The sequence below is a fragment of the Lynx canadensis genome, chromosome C1 (genome assembly GCF_007474595.2).
Source record: "Lynx canadensis isolate LIC74 chromosome C1, mLynCan4.pri.v2, whole genome shotgun sequence".
Lineage (NCBI taxonomy): Eukaryota > Metazoa > Chordata > Mammalia > Carnivora > Felidae > Lynx > Lynx canadensis.
The window spans coordinates 40783151-40805251 of NC_044310.1; the positions used below are offsets into that span (position 1 = coordinate 40783151).

The 22101-nt window shown below is 48.5% G+C and overlaps 1 protein-coding gene across 4 annotated transcripts in view; it reads right to left on the minus strand.

Annotated features, from left to right (window-relative positions):
* The window catches only part of TTC39A (tetratricopeptide repeat domain 39A), a 41206-nt gene extending 19426 nt beyond the window's left edge, over positions 1-21780 (minus strand). For 3 of the 4 annotated variants that reach the window (XM_032594300.1, XM_030328325.1, XM_030328324.1), the window contains exons 1-6: positions 21156-21193; positions 12650-12754; positions 4164-4295; positions 3271-3347; positions 2038-2105; positions 325-389 (exon numbers count right to left, since the gene is read on the minus strand). In XM_032594300.1, the coding sequence (XP_032450191.1) occupies positions 325-389; positions 2038-2105; positions 3271-3347; positions 4164-4295; positions 12650-12754; positions 21156-21193 (485 nt within the window). Of the gene's footprint in view, positions 1-324; positions 390-2037; positions 2106-3270; positions 3348-4163; positions 4296-12649; positions 12755-21155; positions 21194-21658 lie in introns of those variants that run through there. The other variant, XM_030328326.1, reaches the window with a different exon arrangement.
* Positions 21781-22101: the final 321 nt, after the last annotated feature.

Consider the following 22101-nt stretch of genomic DNA (forward strand, 5'->3'; position numbering starts at 1 on the left):
AGGGGTTCTGCTGCTGTTCTCAAAATTACTGTTCCTGTGTCTGTCTCCTAGCCTCTACCTCATCAAGCTATTTGTGCAGAATCTGTCTTATTTTCCCCAGGGTCAGGCATAGACTCAGGGGAACCAAATGAACAGATATACCCAGGAAACCACGTAAATAATATTCTGGAAAACTGAGGTCCCGAGGGTGCAGAAATCTGCCTAAGGTCACATGGCATTCTAGGCATCCAGCATCCAGCCAGTGCTACCTCCCACAAAGCAGCCTAAGAGGCACAGGGTAGTAGATGCTGTCGCCCCAGGCTCCCCCAGACCAGCCCCACTCACTTGTAGGTCTGGTAGCTGTTTCGAACTTTGATGCCACCCTTGATGAAGCTCACCATGTTCTCATCCTGCAGGAGGGAGAGACGCTAAGAGTCAGGCTGGGTGGGTAGCCACAGGCTTGAGAGGGATCATACAAGGCTCTGGGCCCGGCCTGCCCCACCTTGGGCCCAGCTCTATGAGGGGTTCTGGGCGGCACTCAGGGGTTAGCCAATCCAGTCCTCTGTAACCCCTGGGACTTGAGATGAGGATCTGCTTGCCAAACAAGATCTCCAAAATGTCCAGGGCCTGGAGGAGGCACTCCCGGTGGTTAACAGTGCCTCCTCCAGGTAGAGGAGTTGTGGGAGAGCAAGAAGGATGCTCAGTTTTGGACTATTTGTGTTTTCTACAACAAGCATCTATTGGTCACATTTGTAATTTAAAGCACTAATACCTACAGCTCACCTGTAGTTCCACTCCTGGGAGTACATGAGTATGCCTTAGAGAAACGAACAAACATGGGCTACAGGAGTTACCTTCAAGAATGTTCACTGCACTACTCTTCACAGAGTACAGAACCAAAACAACCCCAATGCCCTTCAGCAGGAGACTGGATGAACAAACTGCTATACCCATAGAAGGGAATATTATACAACTACATAAGGTTGGGTAAAGAAAGCAAGTCCCACACAGCTTGAGGCCTTAAGAAGCTTGAAGCTAACTAAAATGTAACAGTATGCTCCTCACACATGAATAGGAAGCTGAGAAGACTGTTTTTTAAAAAATAGGTTGGGGGATAATAAAACTCTAGCCAATGGTTTCCCCATGAAGGAAGCAGGGGACAGGGTGGGTAGAAGACTCGTCAGCAGTATTCTGTTCTCTAATTAGGTGGGGGAATTCACGGGTGTTTATTATGTGTAATAATAGAATAAAAAAGGCCACACACAATGCAATTATTAACAGTGATCCTAATGAAGAATTAGGATTATCTAATTCTGTGAGGTACAAAAAGGGAGGACAGCTAACAAAAGTAAACAGTACCCCAATAAAATTCTTATGTGCCTGTCTACCCCAACACATGTATTTACATGATGACTGTTATGTTATAACCCAGATTTTCTGGTGAAATCATGAAGTGATGGTTCTCATAATTACCACTGTGTGGTGAGGAGCACAGGCTCCAAGCCAACCAGACCTGTATTCAAATCCCAGCTCTGCCATTTGCTAATCATGTGACTCTGTGAAAGTGGCTACTCCCCTCTAATCCTCCCCTTTACAAGCCTGTGGTGAAGATTTAACAATACATGTACATGTAAAAACAACATGCAATGTGTGTAAGGTATGTAAAAACTACATACGTATAATATACACATAAATCCTGGTATGTCGTAGAATCAAGTTTGATTCATTCAAACTTGTTTGTTGAATGAATCAAGTACAAAGCAGGCTTTGTGCTAATGCTGGTCACCCCACGTGACCCTCAGCAGGAAAACAGCAGTCGTGAGGTGGAAGCACATCCTAGTAGTGGATGGAAACATGTGTGCTGAGTGTGGAGGGGGTAAAGCCCATCACCTCTGCCACTGAGCCTGGCTAGGGTTGGGAGTGTTGGGGTGACTGAGCCTCAGTCTTCTCCCGGACCATAAGGAGGCGGACTGTGGCTGCTTATAGACCCTCTGGCTTGGAGTTGGTGACTGATCTTCTGAAATCCCCAGGCTGCTTGTACAAGAAGAGGGTTCCTACCTGTAGAAAGGTCAGAGCTGCTCTCTGCAGCAGGCACTCTGCATAGCAGACTTCAGCATGGATTTCCTCTGCGGGGAGAAAACCAGCCCTGAGGCCTCCTGGGACTCTCAGCAGGCAGCACAGGCCAAATCCTCCCCACTCTGGGAGGTGGTCTGGTTCCTTCACAGCTCTCAGCACTGTCTAGAATTTTCTCACTCCTTGCACTTGCCTTCCACCTGGTTCCCCCATCCCACCATCCAGAATGTCAACATAGGGCCCTAGGCCTTGTTCTCTTGTTCTCCACGCATCACAGTGCCAGGCAAGGAGAAGGTGCTGGGTTGAATGGATAAACAAAGAAGATCCTAATCCAGGGAAGCCCACAGGCTGTAGGAGTAAGGGAAGGAGAACTCACACAGCCCAGGGAGTCAGGAGAGACTTCCAGAAGAAAGGACATTTGAATTGAAAAGGAATGGAAAGGTGAGGCAAGAAGAGCTTTCTAGGCAGAGGCCTGGGAGAACCAAAAAACTCTGATGTTTGGGGACAGCCAAGCCACAGAAGGTCGAAATGGGGTTAAGGTAGGGAGAGACTTAGGGGACAGGTAAAGATGAGGGGCAGAGGTCTGACTTCAAAGGGCCTTATACATGGGAGGGGGGTGCAGATTTGGCCCTGTGGGTATCAGGGAGCTATGGAAGGCAAGAAGGAGGAATGGCCTTGTCAGGTTCATTGTCTTGTGTTAAAAACTTCAAGGGCTCTTGAGGCTAGAGAACACCATTTGCTCCTGCACTGAAGAGCCCTACCTTGCTCCAGCTGGCTGCTGCTACCTCGGCGACTGCTGCATGGGGTCGCTGCACACAGGCTCTGGCAGCCTAGACCATCTCTCCCACTGCCTTCAGCTATCTGATCCCAGTGCAGGCTCCAAAACCATATTCCCCTCCAGGGCACTTGTGATCACTATGATCATCAGGCCAGTAAACCTAACCAGACACACAATTCTAAGCCCACCCTAGCCTGAAAAGCAAAGCTAATGACCTCGTGATGGCATTTTCTCTCCCCAGCTTCCAGGTCCTCAGCAGGTAATGCCATCAGGTAAGTGAGCCTCCCCTGCTCCCCAGCTCACCTGAGAGCAACTTCTCAAAAGGGCCCAGCCCACTCTGTGAAACTGGGAGATTAACCGCCCCTTTCCCCACCCATTCCTGGGCTAGGGACAGGGCTGCCTGGGGTCAGCGGGGTTGAGAGGACATTGAGATGCCACACCTTCCGTGAATTGGTCCATAGTGGGGCGATGCACCAGGTTGCTAAAGGAATCTGTTACAGAGGACTTCTTCCGGTGCCTGAAGAGGAAAAAGGGGCCTCAAGTCATTCAGTGAGGGTGAGCCAGGGGCCCAGGTGGGCTCAGATGCATCTCCCACCCTTCCCATGGACTCCACACACACTGAACTGGCAACTCTCCCAAGTCCAGGCTTTCTCACACTCTTGCTTCTGTTGTTACCCCTTCTTGGAGCCCCCTCCCCTCCTTTCTCTGCCCTGGCCAGTTTCCAGTCAACCTTTCAGGAAGCAGCTTCGGCATAACCTCCTCCAGGAAGCCTTTCCTGCTCCTCTGACAAGAACCCTACAGCCCCTGACCAGGCAGTTCAGGTGTCAGAGGTGGCCAGTGCCCACCCAGCACAGGGCCTGGCCCAGGGGTGTGCCTAGTGAAAGACGATTCCAGCTGTGCATAAACACTGAGGGTCCGTTTGTTCATTCATTCACTCAAGCGGTTTATGTGTACTGAATACCAATTATGCACCAGGCCCTGTGACCCGTGTCTTCATTCAGTCTCCACAACAGCCCTACCTTCATACCTATTTTACATATGAAGAAAGTTGAGTCCAGAGAGAGACTTGCCCAAGATCAAAGAGTTACCACTTGACAGAGCCAGAATTCATCTCCTTAAAATCAGGCCTGGCCCCTGGAAGCTGCTTAGAGACTGGCTCAGATCGTAAGACTCCTGAGGCAGAGCTGACAGGGACAGCTCCTAGCGCTTGGGGACACATCCTCTTAGCCAAAAGGAGAAGCATTAATAGTGGCATTTAGGCACTGGGATAGGCCAAGAAGACAGAAGGACAGACCTCATGACCCCTCATCCCTGCCCGCCCCATGGCCCGGACCTCTGACACAGCGTCTGCGCCTCCTTCATCATGTTGCCAGCAAGCAGGATGTCCTGAGGGTCAAAAGTCATCATGGCCTGCATCTCCAGGATGGTGGCATATGTCAGCGAGTGGTACATGCTCTCCTTGGTTCTGCCAGAGAGAAGGGACATGAGAGCGCCAACCCCCAGACCTCCAGAGGTAGCTGGCCTGTGCCGATCACCTCCATAAACTACCCACCCATCATGGCAGGGAAACAGAGATTCAGAGAGCGGAAGAGACTCTCCCAAGGTCTGACCCTCCCATTGCTGCTCAAAAGGCCTCAGATCCCAGCTCCTCTCCTTCCTGCTAGTGGCACCAAGTGACTTTCCAACTCTGAGCCTGTTTCTCATCCATTCTGTAGGAATGGCAGCAGCAAGAATGTTGTGTGGACTAAAGTAGGACTTCAGCAACCTGTTGGCCTGAGACCGTATGCCCAGTGCCTGCCTCTCACCTTCTGCCACACCTCCTAGAGCAGAGCCCAAGTCCCTTCTATCCTCAAGCTCCCTTTCCCCACCCTGCCCCCTGCGCTTGCCCTATCCTTGTTCCCTGGGCCTTATTGGCCTCACCCCCTCCTGCCTTTCCCCATCCCATCATCTGACCATGTGGCTTTCTGGTTCAGTTCTCCCATGGCTTTCATGTCCCATGATATAATGCCTGGGCCCAAGGCTCCACACAACACAGGTTCTGCCCACCTCTCCAGCCCAGCCCTCTTGTCACTTCTGTTTCTGCCCCATGACCTGCCCTCCCTGACTCATCTATCAAGGCTCTCAACTGCCCCCAAGGCCACTGGGCATCCAAGGCTCCCTCCTCAGGGCGCATGTGTCTATAATGAAGCACAGGTCATACTGAATTTATATCAGCAGAGGCTTAGCTCTCTCCTCAGACTGAACTGTGGGCACCTCAAGGACAGAGCTTGTATGGAACTCATCTCTGTCCTCAGTACCAGCGCCACAGGCCCTTTGTGAGTAGCCTCAGGAAGCCTTCTCCTCCTGCCATCTTGCTTCTTCACAGCCCAGACCTCTCACAGAAAAGCATATGGCAGGGGCTTTTAGTCTAACACATGGAAAGAAAAGCAGGAAGGGAGGGACAAGAAAAATGCCAGTTCCCCTCTGCACTTGGGGAAGTTACGTGTCTCAGCCTTGATTTATACTTCTGCAAAATGGGGACAATAATTCTGGCCTGCCCAGGTCCCTATGGGATTGGCGGGGGACCACTCTTGCTCGTCACATGGTAGGAGCTACAGCAGTTTTCACTCCCTTCCCTACACATCCCCTCATTAATTATTTACAAAACTCCTCAGTGCCAGGCTTATGCTGGGAACTTCAGGGGAAAGAGATGACTGTTCTATTGTAAAATCACATGACTTCACCCTTTTTCATACCTTTCTTATTCATAAAACTGTAAAATTAAAAACTCTTTGTAAATTAAGTGTAAATTCTGGGTGACCTCTCTGCCCAGGTAATATTATCCTGGGGAGCCAAAGGTTTTTAAAGGAAACCAAAGGCTGGCCCACCCCTCACCAGCCCTGGCAGCTGTCCCAGGTCTTTGCTAGAACTCCTTAATCTGAAGGCAGTGGCTTGTGGAAAAAAGGCCACAGCCTGAAGTGGGGACAGAACTCAGGCTTCAGCGTCCCTGAGACACAGGCTGGAATCTTGGCTTTGCCAGTTACCAGTTGTGTGATCCTGGTGAATCTTATAAACTCTCTGAGCCTCAAGTTTCTCCTCTGTAAAATGGATACAATAATCATTCTCTCCCAGGGCTCTGGGTTGCTTAAATAGGACACCCAGGCCAGAGCCACATCATTGATGCTCAATAAATGTGAGTCTGCCAGGGTCAAGGGTCACTGCCCTAGAGAGAAACTCTCTCCTTCAGCAGACGTTTCCCTGGCAGTACCCAGACCCATCCCTCCAGATAATCCCCTCCCACCCCAGGCCTCTTGAGTTCTCAAGCCCCTGCCCCTCTCTTCCTCTCTCCACACCAGTGAGACCTGGGACTTAGCCCTAAGCACCCAGTCGGATACTGAGTCCAGAAGGAGGGGCAGCCCCACATGGGCAGCTGGCAGGCAAAGTGGAATTTCTAGTCTGAGGCCGAGTGCCCAATATGCACCTGCAGCTAGGAATCCTGGCTCTTCCCCAGCCTACCACTGGAAGGCCCTCAACTGCGTTCTGGACTGGGACTTGTGGTACAGGCATACATGGAAGGTACTGAAGGTTTGGTTCCAGACCATTGCAATAAAGTGAAGCAAGTCAAATGAATTTTTTTGTTTCCCTGTGCACATAAAAGTTTAATTAAGTATGTAACAGCATTATGTCTGAAAAAATACAAAACTTAATTAAAAAATACTTTATTGCTGGGTTATTGGGTGGTTCAGTCAGTTAAGTGTCCAGCTTCAGCTCAGGTCATGATCTCACAGTTCATGAGTTCGAGCCCCATGTCGGGCTCTCTGCTGTCAGCACAAAGCCCGCTTCAGATCCTCTCTTCCCCTTCTATCTCTGCCCCTTCCCCGCTCTCTCAAAAATTAAAAAATAAATAAAAAATACTTTACTGCTAAAAAAATGTTAATCATTATTAACATTTCATTGAGCTGTAATAGTTTTGCTGGTGAAGGATCTTGCCCTGATGTTCATTGCTTCTGACTGATGAGGGTGGTGGTTGCAGAAGGATGGGTTGGCTGTGGCAATTTCTTTAAATAAGACACGGGGTGCCTGGGTGGCTCAGTCAATTAAGCATCTGACTTCAGCTCAGGTCATGATCTCATGGTTCGTGGGTTTGATCTCCGCACTGGGCTCTGTGCTGACAGCTCCAAGCCTAGAGCCTGCTTCAGATTCTATGTCTCCCTGTCTCTGTCCCTCCCCCACTCATACTCTGTCTCTCTCAAAAAAATAAATAAATAAAACATTAAAAAAAAAAGACGACAATGAAGTTTTGCTGCACTGGTGGACGCTTGGTTTCACAATTTCACAATTTCTCTGCACATGTGATGCTGTTTGATAGCATTTTACCCACAGCAGAACTTCTTTCAAAATTGGAGTCAATCTTCTCAAACCCTGCTGCTGTTTTATCAACTAAGTTTATGCAATATTCTAAATCCTTTGTTGTAATTTCAACAATCTTTACCAGGAATAGATTCAATCTCAAGAAATCAAAATCTTTCTTTGCTCATCCACAAGATGCAACTCCTCATCCGTTCACGTTTTATCATGAGATTGCAGCACCTCAATCACATCTTCAGGCTCCACTTTTAATTCAAGTTCTCTTGCTCTTTCTGCCACATCTGCAGTTAACTTCCTCCCCTCACGTCTTAAACCCCCCAAAGTCGTCCATGAGGGTTGCAATCAACTTCTTTCAAACTCCTGCTCATGTTGATATTTTGACCTCTTCTCATGAATCACAAAGTTCTTAATGGCATCTAGCATGGTGAATCCTTTCTAGAGGTTTGCAACTTACTTTGCCAAGATCCATCGGAGGAATCACTACCTATGGCAGCTCTAGCCTTATGAAATAGATTTCTTATGTGGAGAGACCTGAAAGTTGAAATGACTCCTTGAACCATGGGCCACAGAATGGATACTGAGTTAGCAGGCATGAAAACAACATTAATCTCATTGTACATCTCCATCAGAACTCTTGGGTGATGAGGTGCATTGTAAATGATCAGTAGTATTTTGAAAGAAATCTTTTTTTTCTGAGCAGGTCTCAACAATGGGGATAAAATATTCAGTAAACCATGTTAGAAACAGACATCTGTCATCTAGGCTTTGTTCTTCAATTTAAAGAGCACAGGAAAACTAGATTTAGCATAATTCTTAAGGGCCCTAGGATTTTCAGAATGGTGAAGGAGCACTAGCTTCAACTTAGAGTCACCAGCTGCATTAGCCCCTTACAAGAGCCAGCCTGTCCTTTGAAGCCAGGTCCTGACTTCTCCTCTCTAGCTATGAAAGTCCCAGATGGCATCTTCTTCCAGTATAAGGCTGTCCCATCTACACTGAAAATCTGTTGTTTAGTGTAGCCACCTTCATTAATGGTCTCAGTAGAGCTCCTGGGTGACCTGCTGCAGCTTCTACATCCTGTCACTTCACCTTGCACTTTCATGTCATGGAGACAGCTTCTTTCCTTAAACCTCACAAACCCACCTCTGCTAGCTTCCAACTTTTCTTCTGCAGCTTCCTCACCTCTCTCAGCCTTCACAGAACTGAAGAGAGTTAGGGCCTTACTTTGGATTAGGTTTTGGCTTAAGGGAATGTCGTGGCTGATTTGATCTTCTATCCAGACCACTCAGACTTTCTCCATATCAGCAATGTGGTCAGCAATCACTTTGTTATCATTCTGTATATTCACTAAAGAGCACTTTTAATTTCATTCAAGAACTTTTTCCTTTGCTTTCATAACGTGGCTGTTTGGTGCAAGAGGCCTACCTTTTGATCTGTCCTGGCTTTCAACACATCTTCCTTACTAAGCCTAGTCATTTCTAGCTTTTGATTTAAAGAAGGGACATGCAACTCTTCCTCTTACTTGAATACTCAGAGGTCATTGTAGGATTATTAATTGGCATAATTTCAATGTGGTATGCCTGTACAGAGGTAGGACAACTCCCCAAACCCCAGACACCCCAAGTTTAGTTTATAATCCAAAGTTCTTGTTTGCTTACAAAATCCTGACCCCTGAAAATAAGAGTCCCTCACCTCTGAGCTAAACCCAAATCTGGGACATGATGCCCACTGGGGTCCCACTTTCTGGGCCCAGACCAGCTGTCAAACTGGAGAGGGCACTGGAAGAGCCATCAGAAGAGCACAGTGTTGGGACCTGGGGACTCCCTGGCCATGTGGAGATCAGCTAAGCCTTGGGGCCTCCAGCTCTTCCCTCTACCAAAGGCAAAGTAAAATAAAGCTACTCAAAGAAGTGACAAACACAGAAAACAAATGCCCAGGCTGGGGAGGAGTGGGTGGGGGGCTGGAGTCTGATGAGCCCATTACTCTCTGAGGGCAAAGTATGAATAACAATTAAATGAGACACTGCATGCACAATGAGGAACAGTGAATGAAACTGGACCTCAACATTTTTTGAAGCTTCAATGGCTACAAATGGAGAGGAAAGGTCATTTTTTAGCAAGAATTATTTCCCCTAGGGGCGCCTGGGCGGTTCAGTCAGTTGTATCCAACTCTTGGTTTTGGCTCAGGTCATGATCTCATGTTTCATGAGTTTAAGCCCCCGTCCGGCTCTGTGCTGACAGTGTGGAGCCTACCTAGGATTCTCTCCCTCTCTCTCTTCCCCTCCCCAACTTGCTCTGTCTCTCAAAATAAATAAATAATTAAAAAAAAATTATTTCCCCTAGACCAGTGGTTCTTAATAAAGATGGGGAGATATTTTTCCTGTCCTCCTCACCCCAAGCCTCCATCCCAACCTCTAGCATCTGCCAAATTTCTCAAAACATGTTTTGGGTGTCACAAGGTGGGTGTGGGTGAGAAGTGTGTTAATAACATCTACTGTTTGGGAACAACACTCTTAAACTGAAAAAGAAAGAAAAGATTCTTTTCTGGAATGGGACAAGAGCTAAGATAAAGAGTAGCTTCACTACCTTAAGTGTGAAGTTAAAAGATACCCTCATGGAAAAACTGGTTTTCTCCATGGTGCCTCCTTCAGGGCAAGCATTTCCTCTCTGAGGCCTGAATTGTAGGGCCTGAGGTGGACTCCTGAGGTGAGGGAATGAATGCCCTACTGAGGTGAGGGAGGATGAGGCAGCCCCTCAACATGCAGTGGCTGTGGGGAGGGGGTGTAGAACATGTGGGGGAAGGTCGGCAAGGAAGGTGGCAGGGAAGAGCCTGTTTAGGGACAGGTAATGACCAGAAGGGAAGTGGAGCTGGGGAGTCTTCCAAAATACTGGGAGGGGAACCTAGATGTTCAGGGATGGAGCAAGACAGAGCTTGGCCTGCCTCAGACTGTGGCCACACTCTTGCTGCAGACCCAACCCCTACCCCACCTCAAGCCCAGATCCCCTCAGAGGGTGGGGATGAGGTGCGGGGACTGCTGCGGAGGGATCATTATAAGACTCATGATCATCACATGCTGGAATCCCCACTGCCCCCAGAAACTGGGCCATTAACTCCAAACAGGACAACAATGGGTCAGTCAAGTCTACAGAAATTGAACAGGTCAGGCTTGTGAACCCAGGGGAAGCAGTCCCCGAGTCAGCATTTGCCTTCACTCAGAACTTGAGGGAACCAGATGTGGCAGAGGACAACGACAACCTAGAGCTGAAAAGAAGGCATTAGGCAAGGAGGCAGCACACATGATTAGCCCCTGGGTCCCTCACCCCCACCCCAATCCCAGAATTCAGGCAGCCAGGGGTACTCTGACCAGGCTGCGGAACAGCTTCTCTGGAGAAGCTGACATCTGGGGCCAGGTCATCCAAAAGCCAATCCCAGCAATTACAAGGTCAAGGAGCCAGGTGCTTCCCTTCTGGTCATTACCTGTCCCTCCTCCCTGCCACCTTCCTTGCCCACCTCCCCCAATATCCAAAAGCCAATCCCACCAATTACAAGGCTAAGAACTGGCTCTTAAATATGACCAGTCAGGGACCATCAGGCATTTGAGGAAAGCCCCCACCAGAAGATTCTCCCATTACATAGAAAAAGGGAACCTGGAAAAAATGGAGATTATACAGGAAAATAATAAAGCATTTAAAAGAGAAACATATTCTGTGATAAAAGTAACAACAAATACTTACTAGAGTGCTCACTATATGCCAGGCCCTGTCCTAAGGACTCTCATACTCCAAATATAGATATAAAGAACAGAATGCACCCAGAAACCAAGAATAAGATGTTGTAGGGAAAAAAAGAACATTCAGAAAACAATGAGTCTGAGGAAATTAATCATATGATCTCAGAAAAAAAGAAAATAGAAGGATCTCTTCTAACTCAATAGAAGGATTTAATGATAAGGTTGAGGAAATCACCCCCAAACTAAGAGAAAACAAAAAGAGAAAGAAATGCAAAACTGAGCAGAAGGTAGGAGGCTTAGAAGAGGACTAGCCCAGGAAGTCCAATGTTTGACTTAAAGAAAGCCTGAGAAAGGGAGACAGAACATGGAGGGGTTGTGCTAGACAATGTCCTAGAACCAAAAGGCAGTCTCCAAATTATTTTTAAAAATACCTACATTTCAGCACATTATCATGAAATTTCAGATTTGCAAGGATAAAAGAGACGATTCTAAACATTTCTGGGGAAGGAAAAATGATCACGTGCAAAGTTAGAAAAAATTAGAGTTCCTGTGGCTATAGTAGATGCTAGAAAACAGGGATGCAATGCCTTCAAAATTCTGAGGGGGGAGAATTACATTCATGTAACTCCTTCCTAGGAAGTTTCTAAAGCATATGCTCTGATAAAATGAGGGAGAGTACCAGAGAAAAAGCCAGGTCAAAGAAACAAGAGAGAAGTAAAGAAGTAAATAAGAGAGAAGTTCCAGGAGATGGCTGGGAGATGGCCAGTAGACACAACTATCCTCCAGGGGACAGGTTTCCAGGAAAAACGTTATAAAGAGTTCAGGATAAATGTACAGTAAATTAGGCCAATGAAAAGACAAGGCAGGGGTACCTGAATGTCTCAGCCAGTGGAGCATATGACTCTTGATCTCAGGGTTGTGAGCTTGAGCCCCACATAGGGTGTAGAGATTATTTAAAAATAAAAATAAAAAATCTTAAAAAGAAAGACAATTAACTCCAAAAAAGAAGTGTAATCTTACAATGTATGACTCATCTCTGTGATGAGCATTAGTTACCTAATTATAATAATGCAAATACTATAAACTTTTCCAGACACTGTAATATAAAGATAAGAGAAAGGATGAGGGAAGGGGAAGGGAGGTAGAGCAGGGGTGTAAGAAAGCTAAATTCTTGTCTACCAATAAATGTTTAAAAGTAAAAGGTAAAAAAATTGAAAAGGAAAAAAAGAATTTTATGGAGTATAAATTCTTAATGTTTTTAAAAAGTAGAAAAAAATGACAAAGAGCAATATAAGCCTATTATTTAGAAATAAGGCAGCAAACACTAGAAGAAATGGCTAAAAGACTTGAGTAAAAGCAACTCAAATCTTTGGTACTCTGGGAAAAATGAAGAAAAGCGGCTGTGTTACAGCTGACAGGGGAAAAACCCCGAGTGGATTCAGTGGGAACAAGAAATCAGACTGGGAAAGGCCATAAGAACCCAAAAGTAAGGAAGTCACAGTGACCTTGGGGAGGACTGGGCTGCTCAGGGCTGTAGAATGGGGAGCCTGAGCCCCTATTTTTATGGGACTCCCAGGGGTCATGGTGACCCAGAAGGCTGAAGAGATTCAGTTACATGGGGTTCCTCTTACATAAGACCTCTGGTTCTCCATGACCAGACACTACACGTAGGCTCCCATGTATGTGCACATGCGTGTGCACACACACACACCTGCCCCCACCCCCAATCTGGGCTTAAGCCTCACCTGGGCTTGAGGTAGCTGAGTGCTTCTGAGAACTGGTTGGTGAGGAAGAGGTCCAGGGCAGTCATACACTGGTCCAGGGCCTCATGGAGGCTGCTCACAGGAGTCCTGCTGGGAGAGACACAGAAGTGACCAAGAGCCCTCAACCCCTGTCCAGGCTAGAACAAAGCCCCACAGGGCCCATGCAACCTCCCTGCCAGCCTTGGATGCCTGTCAAAAGCTCCTCCAGGGGAGGAGACACAAAGACACAAAGACAATTTGGACATACCTCTAAGTGTTCCTAAAGGTGGGAGAAAAGAAGAATGGGGGTGTCATCTGAGATCTGGTGGAGGGGTTTGGGGACACAAAGACAATTTGGACATACCTCTAAGTGTTCCTAAAGGTGGGAGAAAAGAAGAATGGGGGTGTCATCTGAGATCTGGTGGAGGGGTTTGGAGAGGAGCAGAGGATGGAGAGCAAGGAAGCCTCAGGAACAAATTTATCTTACCCCTCACAAGGTTAAAGGGAGTCTTTATGGCCCTTCTGACCCATCAAGCTTTTCTGCCCCGCCCCCCAGGGGGGCACAGCCCACCCTCTAAATCCCACTTCAGTCCTTTTCCTCTTCCTCCTTCTCCAGGACTTCTCCTGCCCATCTTGAGCCTGCACTCTAGAACTCCAGAGACACTGTCACAATGGGCTGTGGTGTGTAGGCCTCTCAAAGGCCACCTTCCCTGTACCTGACCCTCTTCCAGCCCTTACATTTCTCTATAGCTTTTATCACTCTCTGACATACACATATTTCTTTCTTTCTTTCTTTCTTTTTTATTTTATTTTATTTTGTCTGTCTCCCTCCACTAAAAATAAGCTTCCTGAGGGCAGGATTCCTTCTTCTGTTCAGTGCTGTATGCCCAGAATCTAGCATCTGGTACAAAGTGGGCTTTTGATAAGTATCTGTTAAGTGAATTAAAACTGATTGAATGAAGAGTCTCAGGCTGGAACAAATCCCTGAGCTGTCTGGGTCTCGGCTTCCCCAACTGAAATATGAGATTAAACTATGAAATCCCCAGAGTCCTATCTTGAGGATGTCTCTTCTCAAGAAGTCTCTTCTGAGTGAGAGAAGGTTCCAAAAGGGGCCTTGATGACCTCACTGAAAGGAGATCCTTTCCCCCCAAAGTTAGTTAAGAGAGTCCCTTTCCACCTGGTAAACATCTATACATAACTTTCCCAGTTCTAATGTCTCTTCCTCTCTGATGCAGCAGCAGATCTTCCTGGCAAATTGCAACACATTGAAACATGTACCTTGTTCAAAATTGAACTCTTGTTCATTCTCTCAAGCCTGTTCTCCCCCAGTCTTTGCCATCTTGATAAATGACATCCCTCTACCCAGTTTCTCAAGCCAGAAATCTGACAGTCAGCCTTGATACGTCTACCCCATCACTAAGCCCTATCAGTTCCGCCTCTGGAAAATCTCTTAGCCCAGCCCCTTCTGTGCCCAGTGAAGGCCACCAGCACCCAGGGCTGATGGAAGACTGGCCCTTCCACTCTCACTCCTCCTGCCCCTGTTCTCTCTCTGTTAAATCGTTCTGCTCAGTATTGCAGGTCTCTCAACTCTCTTCTTTGCAATCTCTTTGAATCTGTTACAATCTGAGTGATTTCTTCAGATCTTTCATTTCACTAATTCTCTACAAGGCATGTGTGATTTGCTATTTGTCCTGTCTACTGAGTTTTTAATTTCAATGATTATATTTTACATTTCCAGAAATTCCATTTGCTTCCTTTTCAAATCTGCTTGGTCGTTTTGGGCAGTATTTTGTTCCCTGCTTATTATTTCAAGTCCATCTTGACTCCTTTACATGTTTTAAAAACATTTATATTCTAGATCTCATAATTCTAGCATCTTTAGACTCTCAGTGAAACAAATTCTGTTTTTTCTTGCTTTTGGTGTCTACTACTCACAATGACTTGTTTCCTTGTGTGTTTTGTAATTTAACCACGAGTTCCTATTTGGCTGATCCCAAAGGGATCTCAGGAGAAGGATCTATTCCTCCAGAGAGGATTTTCATTTACTTTGGCCAGATTCCCTGGGCTGCTACCATCCTATGATACTTAAGTTACTTTTTTAGGTTAGTATTTCTAGGACCACAAAAGGAATAGGTTTTCAAACCCAAAATTTGTGTGAGGGCAGATTAAAATTTATAAGTTTCTAGGGAGCCTTTTTTCTCCACTAGACCTGTCGTCCCCCTTTATAAAAGGGTGTCTACCTCTTTCTGGTCAATATTCCTATTTGCTGGGGGGATAGCTCTTTGGAGGTCCCAGATTCATGTGGTGGTATAAGGGGGACAAGTTTCAACTCCTCACACTATCACTGGGCTGGCCCATCCCTTGAATGGTCATTAAAACTCCAGGCTCTACCAACTTCAGCTCAGGTCATGATCTCGCAGTCCAGGAGTTCAAGCCCCACATCAGCCTGGAGCCTGCTTTGTATTCTGTGTCTCCCTCCCTCTCTCTCTGCCCCTCCCCACTCGTGCCCTGTATCTTCCTCTCTCAAAAGAAATACACGTTAATTTTTTTTTAAATTAAAAACAAAAACAAAAACGAAGTCCTCCAGGTTTTAGACTTCTGGAATTTATAAATACCTTCACATTGCTATGGCTTCATCTCATTTATCAGCATGATTTCAGCTTTTTATTCTTGGCTTGAGAAGATTTGTTACTTTGTGGAAACTCAGGAATGTATTTTAAAGCATGTTTGGAGTAACCCATCCAGCCTCTAGGTAGTTTTTATAAGGGAGAATATTGGAAGCATTATTGCCTCTAACTCATCCCTCTCATAACAGCCAAAGTTCTCTTTTTAAAACCTGAATCTGACCATGTCACTTCTGAACTTGAAATCCTTCACTGGCTTCCCATTCTCTTAGGTAAAGACCAAGTTTCTTTCCATGGCCAAAAAGGCCCCATCAGAAACAGCCCCTGCCCCTCTCTTCACGAGAAGGGCACAGTGTCTTCCTTTGTGCCCAGGGCTTAGTCTAGTGACTGGTGTTCAGTCTGCCTATTCTGTGAGCACTTACTGCCCTGGGTGTTTAACTGGCATTCTCTCCTTGAGTCTTCACAAAGCCTGTGAAGTAGGATTATTATCCCCATGGTAGATGAGGCACCGAGGAGAGGTGACTAGGCCAAGATCACATGCCCAAGCATGGGTCCTAAACAAGTTTCTGCCTGAGCCAGTGCCCTTCAGCTCAGCCCCAGGAAGACAAGTCTTTTGTCCTGGCTTATGACTATCTCTAAACAATTCCAGAGCCAAGAGCCTACCTCCCATTTCTGTATAAACACCACCACCACTACCACCACCACATCCGCCTCCCATCAAGAAAGAGGTTCTGGGGGCACCTGGGTGGCTCAGTCCGTTAAGCATCCGACTTCAGCTCAGGTCATGATCTCGCAGTTCATGAGTTCGAGCCCCACGTCAGGCTCTGTGCTGACAGCTCAGAGCCTGGAGCCTGCTTTGGATTCTGTGTCTCCCTCTCTGTCTGCCCCTCACCCACTCATGCTCTGTCTCTCTCTCTCTCTCTCTCTCTCTCTCTGCTCTCAAAAATAAATAAACATTAAAAATTTATTTAAAAAGAAAAAAAGAAAGAGGTTCTGCCTGCTTGGTCCACATGGAGAGAAAGATGCACAGACAGATGGACATAGAGTACAGAGGTGAATTCCCTCCCTTGGCAACCCTAGCACCTCTTCTGCTGAACCGTAGTGAGGTGATTCTGAGGTGACTCTCCAGACTGGGAGCTGTTTTGGGGTGGCCCTGGGGCTGATTTTCACCTTCCTTTTCTCCCACAAATACCCTCTAATCTCTGGTTCTGGCCCAGCCCTGGCCCTGCCCTTGAAGACTTCACGGTCTAGCAGAGAGATAGAGGCAGACAGAGGCATTGACAGCCAGAATCATCAAGGCTGCATCATGGGAATCACTGAAGGCTAAGGACGCCCAGAAGTGGAAGGGGAGCACTCAACAGAAGCTTTCTGGAAAAGATGGCACTGAACTGAGGACAAGGTGGAGAAAGAAGTCCATGAAAGGGAAAAAGCCAAGCAAGGAGCTAGAGTCATGATACCACAGTGACAAGGAGGCACAAGCTATAGGGGCAAGGTGGCAAGACAGGCTCTAGAAAGCCTCCTCTGGAGGGGTGAGGCAGGGGTGTCCTGGCTGGCTGGGGAGCTCAGGAAGGCTGGGGACACTGACCCCATTTGACTTAATGACTGCATTAATTCACCACCACTGAGAATATCACTCCAAGTTCTCAATCCTCCCACCAGCCCAGAGGCAGGCACGCTTATCTGCATTTGACAGATAAGGAGATAAAGACAGTGAGGGCAGGGGCCTAGTCTCCTCCACCCAGGAACCTAGGAGAAGGCAGAAATGCTTTCCATAAAAGCAAACTGGCCAAAAACATTTTTCTTCCCCTGGCTGTGACTGAGGTCCCCACTTCTCTGCAGGCTGTCCCCATGTCTTCAAGACCTCTATGCTCCAAGTCACCTTGCCAGCCCAGATTAACACATTACTGAGCTTCTGAGGGGTTGATGGTGGCCTTTCCACTGTGCCTTGGAGAACCTGAGGCATGGAGGTGGGGAGGGGGGCGCTGAGCTAGATGGAGCATAGAGCAGGGCTGGTAACCGATGCCAGGAGCTTTGGCATCACAGGGGAGGGAGGTTTGAGGCCGGAGTGAGAAGGGAGGTGGAGTAGGGGAAGGGGTGTCAGACAGCCTGAAGTCACCCCATTCTCCCTTTTTTTTTAGCAGATTTTTAAAAAAAATTTTTTTTATTTTTTATTTATTTATTTTTGAGACAGAGAGAGACAGAGCATGAGCAAGGGAGGGGCAGAGAGAGAGGGAGACACAGAATCTGAAGCAGGCTCCAGGCTCTGAGCTGTCAGCACAGAGCCCGACGTGGGGCTCAAACTCACAGACCGTGAGATCATGACCTGAGCCGAAGTCGGACGCTTAACCGACTGAGCCACCCAGGCACCCCACCCCATTCTCCCTTTGCCTCCCCCTCCCCACTTTAGTCTTCCTGGAAGCTGCTACCCTGACATCTGATGGGCAGAGCTGGATGGAGCAGAGGAACCTCTCATTCCCCACGGGGGCAGTAGAGGCAGTGCAAGGAAGTCACTTAGGGCGCAGAATGGAACCACAGCTGGCTTTTCCTCCCTGCTTCACCATTCAAGGGGAACTGTGGCTGAGGGGAGCAGGGGGATGATCTGTGCATGGGGACCTATCGCTTCCAAAGTGACCTTTCTTCTTTTAAATTTTTTTAGAGAGCACAAGCTGGGTGGGGAGCCAGAGGAAAGGGACAGATGGAGGGAGGGAGGGGGAGGGAGGGAGAGAGAGGGAGAGGGAGAGAGGGAGAGAGGGAAAGAGAGGGAGAGAGGGAGAGAGGGAAAGAGAGGGAGAGAGAGGGAGAGAGGGAGAGAGAGGGAGAGAGAGGGAGAGAGAGGGAGAGAGAGGGAGAGAGAGGGAGAGAGAGGGAGAGAGGGGGAGAGAGGGGGAGAGAGGGGGAGAGGGGGAGAGAGGGGGAGAGAGGGGGAGAGAGGGAGAGAGAGGGAGAGAGAGGGAGAGAGAGGGGGAGAGAGGGAGAGAGATATTGAAAGTGGATAACCCTGTTGGAAAAAGTTAGGAAGGTTCTTTAACCTCTATAAGCCTCAGTTTTCTCATCAATAAAATGAGAGTGGCAGTACCCACCTCCTAGTGTTGTTGAAAAGAACAACTAAGACAATGTAAAGCACAATAAGAAGTATTCAGGAAATGTTAGCCGTTGTTACTTTTTTTCTACGGTTATGTATTTCCATCATGTCTGGAGCAACATTACTTTTATTTTTTTTAATGTCTATTTATTTACTTTTGAGAGAGAGAGAGAGAGAGAGAGAGATAGCTAGCAAGCAGGGGAGAGGTAGAGAGAGAGGGAGAGAAAAATCCCAAGCAGGCTCCATGCTGTCAGCAAAAGCCCAACACAGGACTCCATCTCGCGAACTGGGAGATCATAACCCAAGCCGTAACCAAGAGTCGAGCACTTAACTGACTGAGCCACCCAGGCACCTCTGCAGCAGCACTACTTTTATAATGAAACCAAATAACTTCAAAATACTGAATGTCCTATAACCCAGCAATTCCACTCCTGTGGGACAACCGAAAAGATAACTCACATGTGTACAAAGGACAACCCTATAAGAATATTAACTGTTTGAATAGCAAGATGCTGGGAACTACCTCAATGTCCATAAAGAAGGCCGATAAACAAATGGGGGACTCTACATCGGGTGGTATGCCATACATCAGGGAAAGTGGGGACCAGAGCTGCAAGGATCAAGAAGGCTACATCTCAGAAACCTGAAGCTGAGTGAGAAAAAGCAAGCTGTAGAATGATTCATGCTGTATTTATATAAAAATTCTAAAGTCAGAACAGGCTACATTTTTTTTAGATTTACACACACTTAGCAAAAGAATAAAAACATAGAATGACAAAACCAATAATACTGTAACAGTGTTGTAGGGTGACAAATGGTAGCTACACTTGTGGTGAGCACAACATAATATAGAGTTGAATCACTATGCTGTACACCTGAAACTAATGTAACACAGCGTGTCAACTATACTCAAATATAAAACAATTTTTAAAAATAAAAAAATGGAAGTAACAAAACCAAAATTCAGGATAGTGGGAGAAGGAAGAGGGGATGGTCCACAGGGTCTTCAACAGTCTCTGGTATAATTTATTTCTTAACAAGAAGAATATGAAATAAATGGGCATGATGTTAACATTTAAAAAGTTGGATGACAAGGGCATGGAGTTCATTTTATTATTTGTTGTATTTTTCTGAAGGCTTAAAAATATTTCATAACTTCTGAAGTGGTGGAGATTTAAAGTTCAGTTTGTTTACCACTGACCCTCATATACTGGGTTGGGCCCAGAGCAGGCCTCAGGAGTGTTTGTTGAGTGACTAAATGAGTGTCTATGGTGTAGGTGGAACTGCTTTGCCTCCGCTCTGCTCAGACCCCACCAAGATGGCACTGACCAGGGACAGGGGCAGACAGACCTGTGTGGCCTCAAAGAAGATTGGGACCTGGAGAACATGCAGTGGAGGCAGGTATGGTTCAGTATGAGGAAGATCCACTAGTGCTAGGAGACTGACCTTGCTGCCCTGGAGGCCCACGGAGGGGCCAGAGGAGCCTGGAGTTGTAGAGTGGACTCAGGCAGGGATATAAGTGTGCAAGGAAGAGGATGAATGTGGCTTCTAGCCTGGGAGTTCAGGATTCTTTGATAGGTACCCTGTTCCATGCCCGCCTTCTCTCCTGGAAGCTTCTTTTCTGGGCCCAGTAGGGTGGTGCTTAGTCAGGGCTGGGCAGAAGGGACCTAACCAGACTCCAGATTTACAGACTTCAACTCAGAGCAGGAAGAGAGCAGCCAGGCCTGGACTCCCTGTATTTTCCAAAGGAGGGACCAGAAGTCTAGGGAGGATACAGAACGTGGCCAAAATCATACAATAAACATGGTCAAGGCAAAACTCACCAGGCAACCGTCCCCCAGGCTGGGAGGGGGGGTGTCCCCCAGTGACCCAACTTCTAAGCCTTCACCCAGGATGCACACACAGGCCCTATGGAGGCCTGCAGCTGCAGCTGGCACCAGCCTCACCTTCCTGTTCATGTGTTAGTCCTGAGGCCCTTGGCAAATATTGTCCCTGGTGGTGAGGCTCCAGGTAGGGCAGGCACCTCCCAGCTCACCTGAGCCAGATCTCCACCCAGCAACCTCCTAGCAGTCAGGGCTTCCAGCAGACGCCCCCTACCCACCCAGGCCCCGGAAGGGGAGAGCTGCTCCACATCTCCCAGCACCTAACATCTATCACTGCTAACAGGGGCAGTGCAGGGATTCTACACAGTTCCTCAGTGGGGTGGGGATGAGCGGGAGAGCCATATTGAAAGTGACAACACCCACCTTTACTACCCCAGTTCCTGCTGCACCCAGTAGGCACAGCTGATTCATATCTTAGCTTTTCAATTCCTTCAAATATCCCAGAAGATGAAACAGTATGGCATGCAGGTGGGGGCTCTGGAATCAGAGAGAGCTGGGTTCAAATCCCAGGTACACCCTTCACCTCCCGGGTGAAGGGATGCAGGTCACCCAAGAGTTATGCCTCAGTTTCTTCATCTGTAACGGAGATGATAATAACAGAGCCCACCCACAGGTGTAAACGCCACGAAGGGAGGGAGACGACTCTGACGTGGCCGTTACTACAGCCAGCTTCGTGCGAAAGTTGGGACCCAGAGCTGAGTGATCGCCCCTGGATCCCCGGCGCCTCCACTCTCCCCGCGCGAGTGTCCGCAGCCCTCTCCCACTCCCCGGCTCCCGGACGCCGGGCGCGACGCCTGGCAGGGGTGAGGGGCTGGAAGCCGCAGTGCGGGCGGTGGGCCGGTGGCAGGGGAAATGCCCGGCCCCGCGCCCGTCCCCCAACCACCCACCCCACCCCGGGGCCGCCCCCACCGCGCACTTACCCCGCCGGCAGGGCGTCCGCGGCGCCGGCCGAGCTCATGGCGGAAGGGGGCAGGCAGCGTGCCCCCGCCGGACGCCAGCCGCGGCCCAGGTGCTGCCGCCGGAACCCCAAGGCGGGCGCTGTGCGGCCCAGCCGCAGACGCGGCAGCCGGGGAGGGGCGCGCCGGGGGCGGGGAAGGCGGCGGGGCCGGGCCGGGCCTCGGTCTGCCCGCCCGCGCAGTGGGGCCACGGCAGCCGCCCGTCTGTGGCCGACTGGACGCTGGGGCTGGGCGGGGGGCGGCCTCGGAATGCGACCCCCGCCCTCAGCTCTCACAGGTGAGAGGCCCGGGCACCCCAGGTCCGCCGGGCCCATGCCGTGTGCCCTCCGTGCGCAGCCCCAGGGGCCGGAGCTCGCTCCTGCCTCACACAGCCCCACCTATCTGTGGCCAGAAAGTTCGTAGGCCCGAGGTCCACCTCCCGGCCGCTCTCCCCTCCCCCACAGCTCCCGCCTCGCTGCGGCCCCCACCTGAGCCCTTCGTCATCCTACTGCATTGGTGGGGGGCATTCACGCCAGGAAACACGCGGCCTCCGGAGTCAGGCTTAGGTTTTAGCACTCCCTTTTGCCCGCTGCATGACTGTGCGTGCGGCAGCGGACAAGAAGATGGAAAATAGCGTGGTTTAACACTCACTAGTCAGTAGTTCACACTCGCCTTCTCAAATAGTCCCCATAGCTGCCATTTTACAGACAGAAGTTGAGGCATAGAGTTTATGTGACTTGCTCAAGTCAATTCACCTAATAAGTGGCTAGTTGTGATTGGAGCCTGGCCCTCCTGACTCCAAGGTGGACACACTCTTGCCTTTTTTCTTCCTTGGTGCCCTCCCCTCTGGGTCCCCAGCCCGTATATGGGATCATGCATAACACTCCTCAAATGCTGTGTGCTTAGCCCTGAGGTATATGTCTAGGGCCAA